At 34.8% G+C, this 21,522-nt stretch overlaps 1 protein-coding gene across 1 annotated transcript; it reads left to right on the forward strand.

Moving 5' to 3' along the window:
- The first annotated feature begins 12,993 nt into the window (after positions 1 to 12,993).
- Positions 12,994 to 19,782, forward strand: LOC111055812 (enhancer of split mbeta protein). Its single transcript, XM_039440994.1, has 3 exons — positions 12,994 to 13,185; positions 13,528 to 14,017; positions 16,338 to 19,782. The coding sequence occupies exons 2-3, from the start codon at positions 13,919 to 13,921 to the stop codon at positions 16,818 to 16,820; spliced, it is 582 nt and encodes a 193-aa protein (XP_039296928.1). The 5' UTR covers positions 12,994 to 13,185; positions 13,528 to 13,918; the 3' UTR covers positions 16,821 to 19,782.
- The last annotated feature ends 1,740 nt before the right edge of the window (positions 19,783 to 21,522 follow it).

A 21,522-nucleotide genomic window follows, 5' to 3' on the forward strand; every position in this document is an offset into this window, starting at 1 on the left:
CGGTATTCATGCGCCTGGTACCTCTTATTTCCTGAATACATTAAATTATTTTTATTTGGTTTTTTATTTATGCTCTTTACATGCTAGCTAATATTCTATACATTAATATTAATTCCATGCTACCTAATAATTAGCCACGTGATCATATGTTTGCAGGCATTACATATTTGATTCAGGTGGCCTTGCCCAGCTGGTCACTGGCTCTACGGAATTTGCTGTCGACTTTCATAATTAACCTAACTGCTGCATTTTTTCTCTTTAAAGGTAATTTACAATTTTTAAACATACTATCCCCGCTTGTGTCCTTTTTTAGTGGATGTAGCTAATTTAATTACACATTTAAAAATTATTCTTTTTCTTATTGCAGGCTTCTAACGGCTGGAAGGAATTAAAACACTGGATTGTTGCCATGCGGTCCTATGCCAAGATTAAATTTATTAAGGAAGGTTAGTAATCGGTTTGATAATAATGTTTTCCTTGATTTCTTATCATATTATTTCAAATTCTGTGATATGGCTTAATATTGGCTACATTTTCCCACCAAACAATGTGCGTGTTCTCACTCTCTTGTAACTGAACTGTGTTATGCTGCGATATGGCTACTATAGTGAATGGCCCTGAATAAATTAAAAAGAATTTGCGAGTTACTTTCTCCAAAGCATTTGATACCTGTGGCTCTTTACTAAAACTTCATCTCCAACGTTATATGAAAATATTTTATATGCTCGGTCGTGGAATCTCTTTCTGCTATTTGCCTTCTGCTCTAGCTTTAACCTTACGAGATGATGGATATTAGGGTTTGTTAACTTATTCACTTCTGAGCTTGGAAAATCATTAATTTTTCGATAAATGTATTGTTCCTTTTACCGAATATGATTTCATAAGGCGTACGACCGGTGCTTTCATTTAGGCTATTATTATAGCATTCTTCTAAAAATGGTATATACCTAACCCATTGTTGGTGTTTTTCATTACAGTATGTCCGCATAAAACGAGAGATCTCTGCCATACGTCGCTCTACCGGATTAGCGCTGGGGCTGTAAAGAGATGTCCTCGACCATTTAATATTAGCCAGTGAAGTATTTCTTTCCACTGCTTGCTACAAAAATAGGTTGCGTTGTCTGATAGTACTCGTTTGGGCTTTCCTACTTCACTTGTCCATCTTTCCGTTATGCATCGGGCCAAAACTTCTCCGGTCAATTTACCTATGGGAAATAGCATGGTATATTTTGAAAAAACACATGTAAGCACGAATATGTATTTTTTTCCGTATTGCGCCATGGGCAATGGACCATATATATCCGCTGATATCAATTCCAATGGTGCGCTGGGGAGAATGGGATTCATTTCACCTCTGATATGGTATCGCGGGTATTTGGCTTTCTGGCATATATCGCAAGCTTTCACTATTTTGGCCACTTTTTTATGCATGCTTTTAAAATAACAGCTTTCTTTTAGTAGGTGGAGGGTCTTCGTAGTTCCAAAATGTCCAATACGTTCGTGAGCTTCTTTTATCAAATCTGTTTCCATATTAGCGGGGATGATTAGGCGCCAGTCGTAAGTATTTTTAGCCGGTCGGTGGAACATAAATCCTTTGTAGCGGGTATACTGTCGCAGGTAGTCGGGCGGTTCGGCAGCTCCTTCTTCCATCAGTTCGCGGATCCGGGACAGTCTTGGGTCTTCATATTGGGCGATACGGATTCTTTCAGGTGTTAACATGGCAGTATGAATTCGTGGTTGGATGTTGGGAGGATATGGTATGCTTTCTCCACTCTTTACGGCGAAACATCTCAGGTTGGTATCTTGACAATATGTAGCGTCTATTTCCCTGGATAGAAAGTCGGCTCTTGACGGCATTCGGTCCTTCGTTGTTAGGCTTAATACCTCCATACACTCCATAGCATTTTCCATTCCGTGGATACCCCACTCCCTCGGCACGCCTTCCATGTAGTGAGCGAAATGTACCTCTGCGATTCCTTCAGTGCGTTTCTTCAGATCAAGGGGTACTATAACTTCGTATGCTTCGGTTTCGGTGAATGCATGAAATTTCGAGGTTTGGAAATTTAAACAGGCCTGGAAGTGTTGTAGAAAATCTGTACCTATTATTATGTGCGGACCGGAAACAGGTAATACAAGAAATGTATATGCGAATCGTTGTCGTTGAAGATTTATTTCCAGTAAACATTGAGTAGTTATATGTATTCGCCGTCCTGGACTGATACCTGATACATATACGTTGGTTAACGGTAGAGTAGCTAATTTTGTTTTTTCTTTCAGACGTTGAAATAAGTCTGTTTGTATGAGGCTACATTGTGAACCACTATCTACTAATGCTTGAACCTTCATTCCATATATTTCTATATCGATATACGCTTGCATTTGGATATCCGGTGTCCTGCTTTCTTTTTCCGTTTCTTCTAACAAAGTCTCCAGTAAATCATTTCTGAATGTGGTGTATGATGTTGAAATATCCTGCTTTTCTTGGTTTGTTTCACTTGAGCGTGTGCTTGCTGTATCGGGGGTATCATATAGTCATGGTTTATTAGCTGTAGTTTTCTGTATATCTGGTGGCGGGTCGTTGGGTGTTGGGTTCCGGTTTTTTTGTTGATTCAATCCTATTGCATGTGCTAATGTATAATTTGTACTTACTTGTTGAGGTGGCGGTTTATAATTTCTGTTGTAATTGTTTTGTGTGTGATTATTATTTGAGTTTAATCGATCACGGCCATCATAGTGATTCTTACGATTGCTCTGCTGGGCATAGTGGTTGGTTGTACGATTTTGAAATTTTTCATTATTCCAGTTACCATTTTGCCTGTGCTCATAGCGGCGTTCAAATTGAGGAGCAGATCGGTAGCGATCATATGATACCGGTTCATAATTTTGGCTGTTATACTGATAAATTTTGAGTTATGTTGATTTGGTGCGTATCTCTGGTCTGAACGGTGGTTTGATATTGCCATCACAGACTGTATGCCATATAAATGATTTATCAGCTGCTTGCAATCAGTAATGGGTTGTGTGGCGAGTGCCATTCTAACTTGATACGGTAGCTTCTTTAAAATAATACTTGCTAATGCCGATTCGTTAATGGGCTCGCTCAATTGAGAATTTTTAAACTGTAGGGCAGTGACGAAAGTGGTACATGCACCGTCTAAGTTAGGGTTGAAATCGCATGATATGATGTCCGCTAGCACGTCCAACTGTTTACTTCTGCTCCAATACTGTTCCAGGAAGACAGCTACAAACTCATCCAATGATGTAAATTCATGGGCTCTACTCCGAAAGAACATCAGGGGTTCGCCAATCAATAAATTAGTCAAACGAAGACGCCAAAAATTCCAAGAGGTAGGTGCAAGAGTTTGTACTAATTTTATCTGATCAATGAATGGTTGAGGTTGCAAATGGCGATCAGTATTATCAAATTTTCCTAGTCCTTGTAATATACTATGTACGTTGAGGTTGTCTGTTTGAATCCCTTGAGGTCGTTGTTGAATATGATTTTCTAATGCTGTTATTTTTTCCTGTGTTATCTGCCATTGACTATTATGTGTAATTTTATTTGCGTTTATTTCTTGATTTAATTGAGTCAGAGTGGATTTTTGAATTAGTAGAGTTCCGTTTAAAGCTTTACAGGTTTCAGTATTTTGATTGATGCTACCTTGCAGTTGGTTCATTTTTGTGGACATATTAATCTGTTTATTTTGTATTTCTTTAATACTGTTAATATTTTTGTCAACTGTAGTTGTTAATGTTTGATTGGCAACGGTAATTTGTTTGTGGATTTCTTGGTGGCAATCGGCCTTAATGTTATTGGTTATATCCTGAATGGGTGTAGTGATTTGTGTGGTTAGGTTATCTATCCTTTCATTGAGTTCACATGTAACCGTATCCAACCTTTCCGATAATCCTGCCGTAACTTTATCCTGACTTTCTTTTTGTAGGGTTATCATTGCTTTTAATTCTTCCCTATGATTCTCTACTTTAGTTTCAATATTATCCAACCGTTGTTCTACTGATTTTATAGCGCCTGCGGTCTCTTTCATGCCCTGTTCCACTGTTTGTTTATTTTCCTCTTTTACTGTAGCAATCTCTTTTTTAATCTCCTGCATCATATTATCCATTGTTTTTTGTAACATAATATTGAAAGTACTGCTAGTTTGTTCCATTATTACCTTTTGAAGCGGATCTAACTCTGTGATTGAAAATATACTTTGTTTGCTCAGGTGTGACTCGGCCTCCGGCGATGCGGGTTCTGCAGGCTGCTCCTCGCCCCCTTCAAAGTTGATCTCTGCTATCCGTTGATTCAATGGTGTGTCAGCGGCGTCGATTCGAGTGGATGATAGAGGTTGCAGACCTGGTGGATCGAAGACTATCGACCCGACGCTTCCTGGTTCCCTTTCTCGTGGCGTATTGGCATCTACCGTGGTGGGGTTTGATGTGCTTGGAGTCGACAAAGTGGGATCTGTGCAACCGCCGTACATATATGAAACTTCAGAGTTTGCGGGAGTGTGATTCATTATGTCAAATATGATAAATGCTAATTAAAAAGTGATAAATGATAAGCGAAAATGCTTAAAAAAGAGACACAAACCGGGACTTACAGTGAAACAGTGATGTGTAAAGTGTTTGGATACTCATACAACAAGGTATTTATACTTAAGTTTTTTATAATGCTCTAGCGCCCCCAATGTTTTGTTTTAATTTATTCTTGGCTAGTTTACAGGCTGTGACTTATTTTCCAACCGGCTTAAACACATAATATATTTTTGACTAGAAAGTAATAGCAGTTTAGGCTTATAAAATATAATCTCTCTCTATAAACATGTATTTTTTACAGTACTAATAATATAAAATTTTCTTTAAAACATATAATTTCTCTTATTTAAAGCTATTGATTCCCCAAAAAGTAATACAAATTTCACTTCGCCAGTTTTCCTCAAAACTCGTATAAGTTATCTATAATTTTCAATATGGTTATTGACTTAATTTCAAATAATTATTCAATGAGCTTGGCTCTCATCATCAGTCCCACGTTGGTACGGCATGTTTTTATGTCACGTTATTCTTTATATTTAAATAACGATTAGCCTCCTGCTTGGCATCAGTCGGTAAAGCATGAGATTTGATATAATTATATAATTAGGTCGTGGTTTTCTAATAGTATTCAGTCTTAAAAAATCTTGATAGGCCTAGGTATGGGCTTCTCCTATAACTCTTGTAATTCAATAAAAAATAAATATATATAAATATGATACTTATACAATAGTGTTGAGGAATAATAAATAAATTGCACACCATAAACGTTTCATACATATATTACACAAATAATGCAAAAAATAAATCGAGGCAAAAATATATAAAGAGCGATAAAAAATATAATATAAAAATAGAACAATAATTGAAATCAATAAAATATCACAGGCTAAACTTTATATTCTAGATTTATGGCACGAATCATTACCATGTGCCTTTATCTTAAAATCATATGCATTCTTTTGCATGTAGCTGCGATATGCGCTTGCTAATACTTGTCGACTTGGACAATTCAATTAAAAATATGTGCTTTAAGATCAGCTTGATAAATTAGCCACTAATAATCCAAATATATATATATAAAATCTCTGGTGCTTAGCAGATTTCTTTGTATCGAATATATATTTTTATCTCAGGGTGCAAGATTCGGCACCTGACGGAATAGGTAGAGCCATTCCTCTAGTGAATTAGAGCTATAACAAACTATCGCAAATTATATTGCAAAAAATTAAATATCACATGCATATGTTTTGATAGCCTAGATTTTGTACTTCTTTGATTTAATAGAAATTTCTGAAATATTGATCTATATTTTTCTTTCAAATAAATACCTTTAATACTAATTTTACTTGCGCAAGTATTACTCTTATTAATTTCTTAATTTATAATAAAAACCCTTTCGGCGAGCTAGCTTTGATCATTAGATTAATTCGAAGCACTAGGGCGCCCATCACTAATTCAATATTAATCACTCACGTGTCGAAAATCTTCTTGTAAGCCGCCGATGTCGATCCAACTCCATGTGGTCCGGGAATATGGTAGCCGGAATCGTCTCTTCCAAGGGGTTATAAATTTATTTAAAAATGAAAATGACTTCTGCTTCACAATAGCATCACGAAGTCTTTTAAGAAATTTAATAATTTACTTTAACTTTAACTTTTACAAAATCATTATCAAGGTACTACGCTCTAAAATATTTGGGATCCTCTTATGGTGGCATTTGGTTGGCGAGTGCTGGTTCTCCTTTCTCAAGTTTTACAGATCCTATTTCCGACTTTCAAATTAGCATAAAATTTAAATATCTTAGTCCTCCGCCATTAGGTTCAAATAGATCTTACAAAAAATGCCAAATATTGCTTAGATTGTATGATTAATAATTTCTTTGCATTCGAGCCATATCGATAACATAGACTATACAAAGTTTTAACACAAAATCTAGTACATTTATATAATATATAGAAATATTTTTGAATTGGCCTACAGTTGCCGCCTATTAACTGCCGTTTTACTATTGGTGCATGCAAATTTTATTCGGTATTCATGCGCCTGGTACCTCTTATTTCCTGAATACATTAAATTATTTTTATTTGGTTTTTTATTTATGCTCTTTACATGCTAGCTAATATTCTATACATTAATATTAATTCCATGCTACCTAATAATTAGCCACGTGATCAGATGTTTTTTCACATTGCACACCATCTGATTGCAATAAAGCTCTGCCAAGGGGTTTTGGTCAGATTCTACGTTTCTCGGTTTGATCGATCTCTAGGTCACCGATCCGTGAATACATGTACATAACCTCAATCTTCAAATATTTTATATAATAATCTATTTGTGAGCAACAGAATTCCTTCAAATCCTTTTTAGGTTTTTGTACCATTTAGCCAGAACAAGCTGATGCTATCTAATCTTAGTTATTATCTATTTGGCGATATTAGCCAGTTACTTTATTTTCAGACCTATTACTGTTTCTGTTAGGGCTTTTTATCTACCCAAATTTGATACTTTACAACGTCTAGTCAGTTTTTAACTTATTTATAAATATGAACCATAAGCTGGCGCTTAGGCATGCTTCTTGAATGATTTAAACCAATTTTTTCTCTAGACACTTATTCAAATTTGAATTCCCAGCAACCTATTGTGGAGATTGAATGCATTTTTATGCATTTCGTGTATGCTCTCACAAGAATATAAATGCTTTCTCTCCGTAGAATGTCTACATTCCGTGAGAATCAACGCTGGAGTGCATCGAATTCCTAATTTCGTTGCTGTATGCTCTGTTCATTCATTCGAAGAACAGGCAACATTCAATACACAATCGAAGCTGGTAATAATATTTAATTCACACGCACAAAGCACGTTCACTCACACACAACCAGTTGACATTTTAGTCACGCTTTGGTCATTCTCAACTCTCAAGCACCACTGAATCGCCTTGCATTGATATTATTCTGTACGCACAAGGCGGAGGCAGGTTTGCTATCTGCTACGAACCTCGATCTCACACACAGCCTTCTTCAGTACAGTAATTCATTTGATCACCACATTCAATCAGCCTATAACAGGTTATCTATCATACCACGACAATAATATTTATGACTGATGCAATAACGATTCTTCCAATTGCGAGTTGCCAACAATATGATCTGAGAGTTTATTATCCATGACCATTTAAATTTTCATAACTGATTTGATTTTAATTTGATTCAGTATTAAATGGATACTATTCTCCAAAATTGCTCTTTAATTTACATTGTGCAAAGGATCGATTTTTTAAAATGAATATTGTATAGCAAATCGGATTCACTCTAAGAACATGAGACTGTTTCCCACTTTCTACCTCCACCATCGTCATAGGATAGCAATCACCTAGTGGTCACTAGGTGATTGTTGTTATACCGTGACAATGGTACTAATATTTTGATTATTTTGTCCCCCTAATATTTGCGAAGAAGCTATTGACATAGTCATTTATTCCTTTTTTGGAGCTTTAAAATAGATCTAAGATTTGTCTAATGATTTGTTTCGATTGTGATTAATGAGTAGTTGATGAAATATCACATTATGTGGGGTAAAATTGAGATATTTTAGGTCAATTATCAAGTGAACTGATACAATGCATAAATATTTATATTATCACCTCACTTGAAATAATACTTTGAAGGGAAAGGGTTCCTCACCTGACAATGGAAATTTGCAACCGAAAAGTTTCTATGTGTTTCGGCATCTTTATAATACATTTATTCAATGGGATTTACTTGTTATAATTTGGATTAATTCTCAATGAGAATGATGGAGATGAATGCACTTCATGAAATTGCAAATCTGTCATTGTAATTCGAATTTGAATCTGTAGGGGGAACTGGAATTGATTGATTGGAACTGGTTGCCTTGAGATTATATTCGAGAGTTGTACATGACCTGTGCCTGTGTCACGCAGACAGCTGTGAAGGATATTCCAGGTAATTATGCCTACAGTTTTCTTGGAATGGAGCCCAATATTGGTTTATTCAATGAATGTTATTTCCTGTCACTAATATCATCTTGGTTTTATATCATCCTGGTAATAACAGGATGGTATTCAGCACCCTACGTGAGCTACCTGGTGTAATAGACAAAATTACTAATTTCAGTAATCTTTAAATATCCTATACTATTAAACTAGCAATTTCTTTTTATATGTTTAGATGTTTATATGTTTGTATTTCACCGGATCTCGAAAACGGCTCTAACGATTCTCACGAAATTCAGAACATAGTAGATTTATAATATAGAAATTCGATTGCACTGGGTCTTTCTTATCCCTGGGAAAACTCGCTGAAGATTAAAAGGATAATTATTATTCATCCTTGGAAAAACAGCTGATAATAATATTTTTTCGTTTGTTGATGATGGAAGTGAGTGAGCGAGTTCATCTGTGTGGGACTGTGTCAAAATTATGACTCAGCTGTTGAACTTTTGTTATCACTCTATCAGGTACTTAGTGCCGGTTGCAAAAAAGCCGGGTTATTTTCAATCCTGATCAATTCCAGTAGATCTATCTTTTTGAAATGATCTCTGATTTGGTTCACGTGAGATTAATCAGGATTGAAATTTAACCGGCTTTTCTGCAACCGGGCCTTTGTGAGGGAAATTTTTGCATTCCTCTGGTAATTAATCTCAATTTACTGTGATTAGATAGAACATTTCTGTATGAATTATGAATGTTATTATAAATTCTTCTTTCTTAATAAATGTTTTATGCTTTTGTACTCCAGAGCGAAGCTCGGTCCCCGATATTTATCATTTGATGCAGAAAATGTAGAAAATACGAGTACACTCGACACTCGTAAAATTTTCTTATAGATTTAGTAATAATACGTGACTAATATTGTTTTGCATCTACAAGAATGTGTAGAGCCTGGAGTGTCGAGTGTAACAGATAACCAGCAATTCCAGGTAGAGGATACAAAAAATAATCTTCTAGGTAACGAGCCTTTCTCAGTCAGCATTCTCAGTCCTTCGACAACGACATCGATGCCGAAAACGCCAATTGGCCATAACTCGTCTTCGAATTAACAGGACGAGCTCTCCTTGTTCCAAACTAAATTCAATTGCCTTCACTCAGAATCATCTCAAAATTGACTTACCTGCATAATATTCTACCAGGTATCACATGAGTGAATGCTTTGCTCTCCCTGTAGTCAATATTTTTGCAGCCGCTGATGTCTTCAGAGTGGTTGATAGTTGATTATTTTGATTCTTGTTTAATTATTGTTATCATTTGAACGAATTGCAGTATCACATTTCTGTAGAAAACACAGCTACTAGTCTCTAGTTTCAAAAAATCAACATCTCCGACAACAGTGTTCAGTTATTTTGTTAATTATTATTAATTATCCATTAGTCAGTTATTCCCATTAACTCTTCGTCGTAATTGATTGATTGAGTGATTGTTTGATTGATTGTTCGACTAAAGAATTCCAAGACCTTTCTGTGTCACAACCATAGACATGGAGGCCGAATACTATGAACACGAATGGCCGATACACCTACAGTTTTGGTAGGATACCACTGGCAAGTGAGAATCAACTCATAACTGGAATTATGTATATCATTCGCTGTCACTTTGATCATTTATATCTCCAAAAAAAATTGTTAAATTTTTCCCACATTTTTCATGTAATTCCAAATGTACTCTAACAATAGATAATATTCCGCAAAAAATTGTTGTGAATACTTTTTCAACAAGTAAAATGCTTGCATTTCTATCGAGCAGTTCTCATAACCCTGGCCACACTTCCATGACAAATCTATTCTGATGCATGATATCATTGATGTCAAAATTATATTATCATCAAATTCTAGAGAAATTAAAGGTTGTGGTTAGAACACAACACCGCCTTAGTTGAATAGTCTATTCTAAAATAAGGTATGGTAAAGTGTATCGCGACAATTATTGCTTAATGTATAATTTCAAATCACCCAACAAAAACTTACAAGAAGATGTAATAGAGAGATGATATAAAATGATATATTAATGATATAAAATAGAGAGAGAAGTTCATAAATTTACTCTCAACATTAAAAATTGCAACACATTACAATATAATTATTAGGAATGTGCTGATCTATTTTTTCAACAAAAATGAAAAATATTATCTTTCAATTCTGCGAAACGATATTTTAATGACGTCAATCATATCGACATGTAATGAAGTCATGTTAGCTTCCATTCAAATCGATTATCAAACGTGTGAGTGAAACTTTCAACTCCATGAAAAACATCTAGGTTATCATACAGAACATTGCTCATGGAAATTCAGTGTCATCAGAGCTAAGGGCAATAATATTTGCAAACTACAATATTAGCCTATATTGGTTAGTGTTGTTTGTGTAAAAAGAATATAGATATAGAATAATATTCATCTTTAGGCCTTAATTTGATGAAATTACTGCGTGATAACCTTTGTACACTGATGATCGGGAAGTCAATCACTTCACGCTAGAACACAAAAATACAGCTAGGCTGAATTGTTTTAATTACTGCGTTAACTTTTGTGATAACCTCTCAATGATTTAAAACTTGGAATACACTACAATCAAAATCGCCTCATGAGCATTTTCAACAAATTGGTGCCAATGCGAGCACGCTTCCAGAGTAGGAGCACTTTACATCAATATCACCTATTGATGAAAATCTGATGAATACTCTATTGTCTATTAAGAATTAAGAACCCTTGGATTAATTGGTGCCAATAATATAAAATATGGGTTAAATAATTTGAAATCTGTACGTTATATTTTTCAAAGTGTTCTTCTACAAAAGCTTTTTGTAGAGCTTCTGTCTGCGCATGAGTCTCTAAGCACAGACTTATGCGCCACGAACACGCGCATTTCGCTTCTCATCAGCTGATACTGTGCTTATTATATCTGTTCCTGTACAAATACAGATATAATCAACTGATGAAAAGCAAAATACGCGTATTCATGGCGCATAAGTCTGCACGCACCTTAATCCAAAACATAATACTTCAGAGTTTCAAACTGTTTGCTGATAATATATTTGTCCAAACAAATTTGCTTCTCACGTTCTCTTCTCATAAGCAAGGACAAAACAATAACATTTTATAATAATAAATTGTCTGCAAAAATCCGTACTTATTGTAAGAAATTCTATTTCAACCTGAATATAATTATAATACTGGAGGACCAGTTTGAAGACATAAGTTAGCTAGTGGTGCTATCAAATTATCCACTTAATTATACAACCTACCTCATGAAGAACATTGCATTAATTTCTCATGATGTTATGATAGACATGTTACCTATCGTGCCTTATAAATATCACGAAAAATATGAAATTGGTGGTCATCAGTGATTGGCGCTAAAAATTCCCAATGATTATATTAATTTCTGACCTTTCATTAATCACGGAAATAAATCAATGTAGAACATGAGTCTAACTGAAACTAATGAACAAAAAAGTAGTCGTTACCTGACCAGCAAATCTTTCCATGTCTATCCTGGAAAGGAATGAGACTCAACTCAACATGTTACATACATTTGTGTCAATTGACTGACATACATGTCGCAATCGATTCACTAATCGTTCCACGTGCTAAGATCAAATTTCTAGTGATTATCCTTACATTTTGTATGCATTTTGAAGTCTTCCAACAAATTCTACAGATAAGCTATATTTTCATGGTTTGTGATTTTGTAAACCAAAAATATACAAGTATATAAAAACTATACAGTATATAAATAATTTTACAAGTTGAAATATGGAATTCACTTTTGAGAATATTTCACGAGTTCATTTACTTTGCACATGAAAAATTACTCCAATAACAAAAGGGAGAGAATAAATTTGTCAAGCTACTACTGTAGTTGAAATTGGTTATTGAACTCCTTAAAAAATTGCATGACATGACTAGAGAAAGAGTTCAATAGAATGAGGTTTTTTTTGGAAATAGCCAGCAGGCCCGAAAAATATTGGTTTCTATTTCACACAAAAATGGAAATGGAAATCGAATTTCACCTTTTTGAAGATGAACATAATTTCTGCTAAATTTGAGAGTTCATAGCATCACAAGTACGTTACTCCATTTAAATGGTGAATTGTTTAATGAAGAACAGGAATACAAGACATTCGTCAATAAAGATCAGATTAGATCAATAGTAGTAATCACTAGTAATTATCACTTAACTACAAGTAGTCAAAGTGGAATATGTTGCTGGATAAGTCAATACAAATTTGATAATACACGCGCATCAAATGAGCTATCAGCATGTAGCATATCTGTATGTGTGTGTGTGTGTGTGTGTGTGTGTGTGTGTGTGTGTGTGTGTGTGTGTGTGCACGTGCACAAATGCGTACATGTATGTGTATATATCATATATATACATATGTATATATCGGAACACAACTCAATGTCCATAAATTATTGGCGTGCCACTCTTGCGCGATAGTATCGCGAGAATGACTCACGCCACGGATACCTAAACTAGTTCCATCTCACTCTCTCATTCATTCTTTCTCTACTTGCTACTGTATTCGCTCATTTACTCTTTAATTTTTCATGTTCCCTTCTGCCAAGGCTCTCTCTCTTCTTATTTGGTCCTTGATTAGGATAAACTCTTTCTCTCTCACTATAATATGAAGTAAGGGTACTTTTTTATGTACCTCTCATCAATATTGATCTATCACTCTCCTCACTCAATAATTCTCTCTCTCTTCCACTCTTCTTCGCTCTTCTCATCTCTCAATCATACTCTCTTTCTCTTTCCCCTTCTGATCACTCAATAAATCTCTCTCTCACAATCTACTTTCTCTATCCAGTCATCTCCTAGATTCATAGATCATGACCACTCACTCCTCCTGCTGTTTCTCGATCTCTCTCTTACAATTTGCCTCTTTCTCCTTCTTTTGTAGTCGTGTTTTCTCTATTCAACACGCGTTATCGACTGTCTCGCTTGCTAATAACTCTTGGCTGATGTTTTCAGTGAACTACCGCTGACTGCTCATCTTCGGCTCTACTGCTCCTGCAAAGACCGGAATTTTGGCCACCGCTTAGGGGAGGGGGGCTCCCCCTGCCCTGTGGCGTCCACGTGGTGGGCACGCCCCGCCTGATCGGTAGGTGTGGAGGAGAGGGGGCACGTCCCTCGCCTTGCTGTGGGAAAACGCCGCGAGCCGGAGTTCCCACGCAACCTGAGCGAGCGCGTTCCTCTACTCTACTCAGCCATCCCCGTATATATCGCCTGCCCCTCCTCACCCAAAGCTCAGTCGGCCAAGTGACATTAAGCGCTCAGCATCGGCCGAGTCAACACGACATCCTCGATCTCTCGATCATCATTCTCCTCGATCTCTCGATCATCATCCTTCTCCTCAACGACGATGAGACCCGACACCCGCCCCCCGGGCGGCTACATTGCTGCCGCCGCCTCCACCGACTATGACGATCAGCCCATCTCCCGGACATACCAGTATAGAAAGGTTAGTCACATTTCATGAATAGTTATAATTATTAACAGTGATTGTTGATAACAGTGTTGTGAAAAGTGCAAGTGGATTACATTCGATCAGTGACGTCGCTATGGGATTACTGTGTGTATTGTGAAGAGGCTAATCATATTCATAATATAATAATAGTTGGTGTAACACTTGAAAAATAATAAGGTTTGGAGGTGGATTGCAATAACATACAATAATAATTAATAACATGAAATTTTGAAAATATATCCCAAGATCCCTATGGAGTTTCAAAGTATCAAGTAACTTACTCATACAAGTAATCTCATTATTTTACTAATCAATAACAGTAATAGAGACTTCACAAAGTTGTTTATAATATAATATTGAGTAAATGTAAGCTATTCCTAAAATTTCACAGAAGATTGAATCAAAATTGTATGGAAGTGGCTAGAAACAGGGGTTTAAAATATTAATCATTGAAACAGTTATTCACAGCTTGAGGGCACCCCTGCTAAAAATGGAAGGAGAGGAGTGTAAAATGTAAAAACTAATAAATGAGAGTAGTGATGAGTCATTCTCCTCAGCAAAAATTATATTTAAAATAATATCTAATGTATCCTATGGTTTACCTTAATACTACACAGTTCGTCATTGATACATACAGTTCACCCCATTGATAACAATAGGTTTATCAAATATGCTTATCAAACTGATACCTGAATGACGAAATGGCGGGAATATGAGAGCCTCCCTTGTGCAGTAGGCCTACCCGGTGCTCAGACCCACCGCAAACTAGACCCGCGCTAATCCACGAAAAGCAACCCATGCCGTGGGATGTTTTGTAAACCAGTGCTAGGACATCTAGACATCTGTATAATACATGCAATGAATAATCCACTTGTCAGCTGATTGATTATGAATACTTCTATAGTAATGGTTTACAAAACATCCCACGGCGTGGGTTGCTTTTCTTTGATTAACGTGGGTCTACTTTGCAGCAGGCCTAAATCTTTCTGATTTCCAAATTGGTCAAATAGACTCCTTGTAACGTTTTTTAGACTTTAATGATCTTGATTTTAGAATTTAGAAGAACTTATCTCTCGTACCTAATGAGCCTAGAGTTGGTTCAGGTAGTCTGGAAACTATTTCGTTCCTGCGTCCAGGATATTGTATTTTATATTATCAGTACTTACATGAATAATACAGTATGTTGAAGCACAGATTTTCTTTGTCTGTGGTTTTGGTAAAAGTAATCAAACAAAATCTCTTTGATAAGAGAATCAACTTCATTTTTTAACAGGCTACTGGAATGCAGTATATTCATGCATTTTTTCATTATTCACTAAAGAGCAACACATTTAGTGAATTAATTTCAATTAACTATTAGATCTATCTCTTATGAACTACTTCTTTGAAATACTAATTCCTCTCTTGATCACAGCATCAGTTTCAAATTGACTTCAGTACATAGTACATGTCACCCCTGTCATTATCACGGTATTAATGTCACATTCAATTCACTTTTTTCAATGGATGAACATGCGAATTTTCCCAATTCGCTTTTCACATTGGATCTGCATTATCATAATAATTATATTAGGAGAATCATCAAAACGATTGAACGATTTCAGTTGCTATTATTTTTCACATCACTCAAAGTATCTTATTATATCACAATTAATCTATTTCAAAATTTTAATCGATGGAGTGATCGAATAGGAAAATTAGAGTCATACATTAAAAAAAGGGTGATAATTGATGATCAAATAATTAATTGTATTGTGTTGTTTTGAACATGCGTTTATAAATAAACTATAAAACTATAAAATACATACGTGTTGGAGGTGAATTGCATAGCCCACTTTCTCACTTTCAGATTTGGCTAGTATTAACAAAATCTACACTTTTGTTGATAAGAATCCTTCATGAGAGAGATTTTAATTGAGGAATTCAACATTCATATTGATTGACTCCAATTTCCGAAAATTTCCAAGAACTAGTTATTTATGTAATATAACCCTCACAGGCTTTTGTACATAAGTGGACGAGCCTTTAATTCATTTATCTTCGATTATCAGCATTGTTATGTTTTCATTACAAAAAACAGTTATTTTTCTAATATAACTCCCTAGTCTCCTCTCTCATAGGTTTTTGTACATACGAAGATGAGCTTCTAATTCATTTATCTTCGGTTATTATCAATGTTATGTTTTCATTTGGAGAAAACGTATTACAATTGCAAATATATGTCATTAATTCTTACATACATTATATTCATATTAAATCTATGAATTATGATGATAAGGTTTCTCTAACGAGATGTATTGTTTTGTTTGTTCAGGTGATGAAGCCAATGCTGGAACGGAAGCGACGCGCCCGCATCAACCGCTGCCTGGACGAGCTGAAGGAGCTGATGGTGTCAGCACTGCAGGCCGAGGGAGAGAACGTCAGCAAGCTGGAGAAGGCTGACATCCTCGAGCTCACCGTCAGGCACCTGCATAAGCTGCGCAGGCATCACGCCCTGGTTGTGCCGGCGGCTGGCTCCGGCTACGCGGACCGCTTTCGGGCCGGCTTCACTCACTGTGCCACCGAAGTGTCGCAGTATCTGGCGTCAGCCATGCAGGCACCTGAGCCCGTCATCGACCCCACGTCGGGGGTGAAGCTGCTGCAGCACCTGGGCACCTGCATCCGACAGATCGACACCGAGACTCTCCCGCGCCGCCCTGACGACGAGAGCCTCTACACCACGCCCCCCTCTTCGCCCTCCACACACATCCTCGCCGCGCACCCGGAGAGCAGCTCGGCCGTGTGGAGGCCCTGGTAGGCACCCAACACACACACAACGCCGCAACCCTGGTGCTATCTGCCATTGCGATACACTTCGTCGTTCCCAGTGCTACCCAGTGCCAAAGGTATTCTTCAACTTATCGTTTCAACTCGACTAATAATCAAAAACCAACCTCATGTCTCATCTACATTTCTTCACTTATTCTACGTCATCCCACACAACAGACATACATTCTATACCGAGTGGAATATATAAAACATTATATTTTTCACAGGTTTTCTTCTAATGTTCAAAGTTACTGATTCCGTTGTTAAATTCACATTATAAACTGGATTTATTCAGTAAATGATGACAATTAACAAATATTTACACTGCAGGATCTGTTATGATAATAATTCATGTTCATTATGTAGAAATATCATTTTTAACACATTGATTACTGCCTTTGAAAATCTGCTATAATGATCAAGAAAGTAATATGTGATTTATCTATTTCTTGTTGATTCTTTTACTGTACTTTTCGTTTTTTGTTGAAAAATCGTTGAATTTCCGTTTTAATTCTTATTCTATATCTATTCATGTTAGGAACGTCTTGGTTTTTGGCATTATTTGAAAATGAAGATAGCATTAAGGGATTTCAAGTGCCTCACGTTTATTGCATATGAGTACAACCTAGCTTCGTACTTGTGAAGACTGTAAATATTTTGTAAATTTTGTAAGATTTTACTTGTTAAGGTTCATTACTTTGTTAAGTATCATAGAACGAAATCCAGAGCTTCCGAAGTATTTATTTATCTTGTTACTTATTCAGCATGAATTTATTATTGAGACTTGACTTGAAGTCTTGAAATATGTTGAATTTGAATGTATAACCAGAAAATTATTCAATTGTGATTCTTAAATATTTAAGGGAGCTTTTTCCAGTATGAATTGAGAGGATAGTTACTTGTGACTGTTTAGATGATTAGTTGCATCATATTGAGTTGGAAACCAGATTTGAAATCATGAATTTCCTGGCACATAACTTGAAACATGCATGCTTTCTAAAAATTCAATGTAGAAATTCTTGCTAGCATGATAAAACTTCTTGAAAAATTTAAAGTATTTAGAATCAGTAGCAGTAGCTCAATGAGTGAAAGTCAATATTAGTAAAACATTTTTTTACGCAGCATTACAAGAGAAGTATAGAAAACATCCCAACATGCATTGAAGCTACCTTATTTTTTATTACACTAGAGTACAGAAAAAGTCGCATTATATAATTCTAAGACAATCGATATTTAGAGTAATCTTACATTTATGTACAGTAAAAATTATGTCTGAAATTTTTTACACATTTTAATAGATTCCAATCAATCTTGTAGTTACGGTACTGCTTTGCATTACCTAACCAATAATTGGTGATAAAGATAAACTATAAATGGAACTTATTGTGACTTTTTCTATTACTAGGATCAAAGAATCATTTCGAACTGTTTTGAAGTAGTAACTGTTTTCGAACTGTTTTTCATGGTCTTCAAGGAAGCCACGATATGAAGCAGATTCATAAAATGTGTGCCTTATGAAATAATGTTGATCCAGTTAAGTTACTTGGTCTTGAAACATGCATAAACGATAGACATATTAAATACTTTATTGTTCTATGTTATTTACAATGTTATAAATATTATTGAATTCTTATTGAATCATACCAAAGTTTGATGTATTTCTAGAAATTAATACTGATTATGCTGTTTATATAGTTTAATGTTCGCTGCTTTTGCTTTTTCTATTGCATATTTTGAGGCTTTTGAAATTAGTAGTTGCTTTGCTGTTATGCTTTATCGCTTTGCTTCAAGCTTATTGTTTTGTTAGATTTATGTTGAGTCTTATTTTTAAAATTAGTTATCCACTATGTATACAGAGAATTCCAGTTCATTACATTCGACGTGTCTTCTTATAAATTAAGCTACGGTAACTGAAAAAAAACATATTAATCTATAAGAAGACCTGACTGACATTGTATGCACTTTCTCTGAAACTGTCAGGAATTCCAACTCCTATATTTTATGATATGATCAGGAGAAAAAGAAGTTATTATTATTAGAAGTATTCATGAAGTATTGATAGCATTATTTTGACTAAGCATTATGACAACCTATTATGCATTTGATGAACTGTAGCCTATTCATGTACTCGAATTTTCCAAATCTCTTATCATCAGCCGAAATAGTTCCTAGGCTGTGGCAAACTTGAATATTTTGGTTTACATTATAATGAATATTATGTTCATAATACATGAGAGAAAAGTCTCTTTTTGTACTTAAAAATATATGCTTATGAAATAAGCCCATCTTATAAGACTAGACTTATAAGCGGACGTATTGTTATTATAGAAATTTACCTATTGATTATATTTATCTGTTGATCAACTTTACAACTGTTTGACAAGTATATAGAGTCTATAACTAGAATATTTTCAAACTTCATTTTGCTAGAAGCTTGTTCAGAAAATACAAAGATTTTCCAATATTTTTCTGTTACTAAACACATTCTTGGTGTATCTTCATGAATTGGCTAATATTGCTGAACCAAACTCTTATTGAATATATTTTTTTCAAGAATGTAAACGAATCAAAGCTTCATAAGAGTTTATTCAATAACTCAATCATATCTTTCACTTTCCAATACGCAATCTCTGCACTACAATTTAAATGCTTTTAACAAACTTTATGCTTTTAACAATTTCAAGAGAGTTAACAATCTGTACTTCATGCATTGCATAGGTGATGTATGAAGCGGAATATAAATTTCTGCTAGTCTGTGATAGATGCTACTGTTGAAAGTACCTGACTCTATTCTGGTTAACAATTGTGTTTTGTAAATATTATAAGAAAATTGTCAACTGTTGTACATGTTTTTCAATATTTCCTTGTTGTGTTATTGTATGAAAGGACAGGAATGTCATTGACTTCTTTGTATGTTGAGTTGATGAATAAATTATTTTTTATTCTTGTAACACTGATTTCTTTCTGCATCTTTCCTTTTCAGGTATCAAATAGAATTAGAATAGGATCAAGTAGAATAAACTATCAAACTATAAGTTCTATATTTACTACAACAAATTGGGGAACATTTCCCAACATTCCAAACTCTCTTCTGGAGGGCATGGAGAATATTAGGAGTATAATTTACTTTAATAGTAGTGAATACGGAACAAGAAATTGATATTCACTGTGAAAAATTGTTCATTTTTGAAAGCAATATTTTTGGGAACATCCGAATTTCTCATTATTCTTGAATAGGAACAGTGGTAATTGAGACTTGTCTGAAAGCTGATTAATTGTGTAAATGGTTTCAATAGTTTTTTTTTAGAAAATATTACACTTTGTCGGAAAAAATATATATGACAAAAACATTTGGACAGCTTTATTGGAACAATGATTGGTAATTTGGGAATCATACAGTATCGAGGTGAGTAGTTATCAATTTTTTAATCAAATCGTCAAAATTTATCAAAACCTAGAATTCACATAAATTTTTCCCAAAGTTCAAAATTAGAGGAAAAGTGATGAAAAAGTAGAGAATGCATAGCCTAAGTGTATGTTTAGATATCAGATTACAACTTCTATTCTATAACTTCAGGTTAATAACATTTTTGTGAGGTTGGAGTAGCTGTAACACTGTATTTAGAATTACAATAATTTGCTTATTGAAACAATTTTCACTCAAGAACTTACGATTTTGATGTGAAATTCACATTTGCCTACTCTGTCACAATTAGAAAATTTGATTGTAGAACAAGCTAGCTCAATAGAAGCAGGTATCTTCTCAATAACTGAATCTTTATATTTCTAGTAATTTCATATTATTAACAATTTGATTTCTGGTCTGAGAACTTTGATCAAGAATTCAGACTTACTGGATAATGTTGAAGGTCAAGAAAATATTGAATAATGAACGGGATTAAATGTGGCAAACTACTACTGAATTTATTCTCGGAATAAATATTTTGGAAAGCTGTCTGCAATCTGATCACATATCAGACACACATTTTTTGAGTTCACTGTTTGAGATGAAATACTAAACAAATCTAAAAAGGATTTAAAAAAGCTAACAGAAACGGTTGAAGGAGCAGAACACAAACCAACAGAGCCAACGTTCTGTGACATCTTCGATTCAGTGAACTGGAAAACCTTATTACTAAAAGGTGAGCTATTTTTCACCGATTAGCTTGACTTGGACGCAAACTCGCTTGTCACTTTTGTGGGTATGCTGCCAGGCTGCCATCCGTCTTTGACAACTACCACACTATTCAATTTCTTTTTATCTGCAGAACAATGTTCTAAACCTCGAATTGAATTGATTGTTACTTAGTTGTTGATTTTGATGCTGTAGGACTTTGATAATACCTAGTTAAATTCGAAAGTGTTAAAATTTTTTTTGAAATATTGATATAGTATTTGAATGATTGATTGTTTGTGAGATTTAAGATTGTGAATATTGATCAAATAATAAAATTAATATTTCCAAATTCAGTTTTCATATTATGTCGATAAACAATTACACATACTTGATGTGCCTTAGATTTGATAGGCCTATCTATGCTACAGTCATTTTTGACTGATAGACAACATTTTTTTAAACTTTTTCTACTGGGTAATTTTAAAATGTATCCATATAATATCATAATTAAGATTATTAACTTATTATAATCTTAGTCTATTATTCCAATTTCCTGAATTAGTTTTGAGACAAA

The sequence above is a fragment of the Nilaparvata lugens genome, chromosome 1, assembly GCF_014356525.2.
Source record: "Nilaparvata lugens isolate BPH chromosome 1, ASM1435652v1, whole genome shotgun sequence".
NCBI classification, from domain to species: Eukaryota; Metazoa; Arthropoda; class Insecta; order Hemiptera; family Delphacidae; genus Nilaparvata; species Nilaparvata lugens.

Coding starts and splice junctions, on each gene's coding strand:
- LOC111055812 (XM_039440994.1), top strand. CDS start 13,919: ATGAGACCCGACACCCGCCCCCCGGGCGGCTACATTGCTGCCGCCGCC. Junction 14,018..16,337: donor GGACATACCAGTATAGAAAG/GTTAGTCACATT, acceptor TTGTTTGTTCAG/GTGATGAAGCCAATGCTGGA.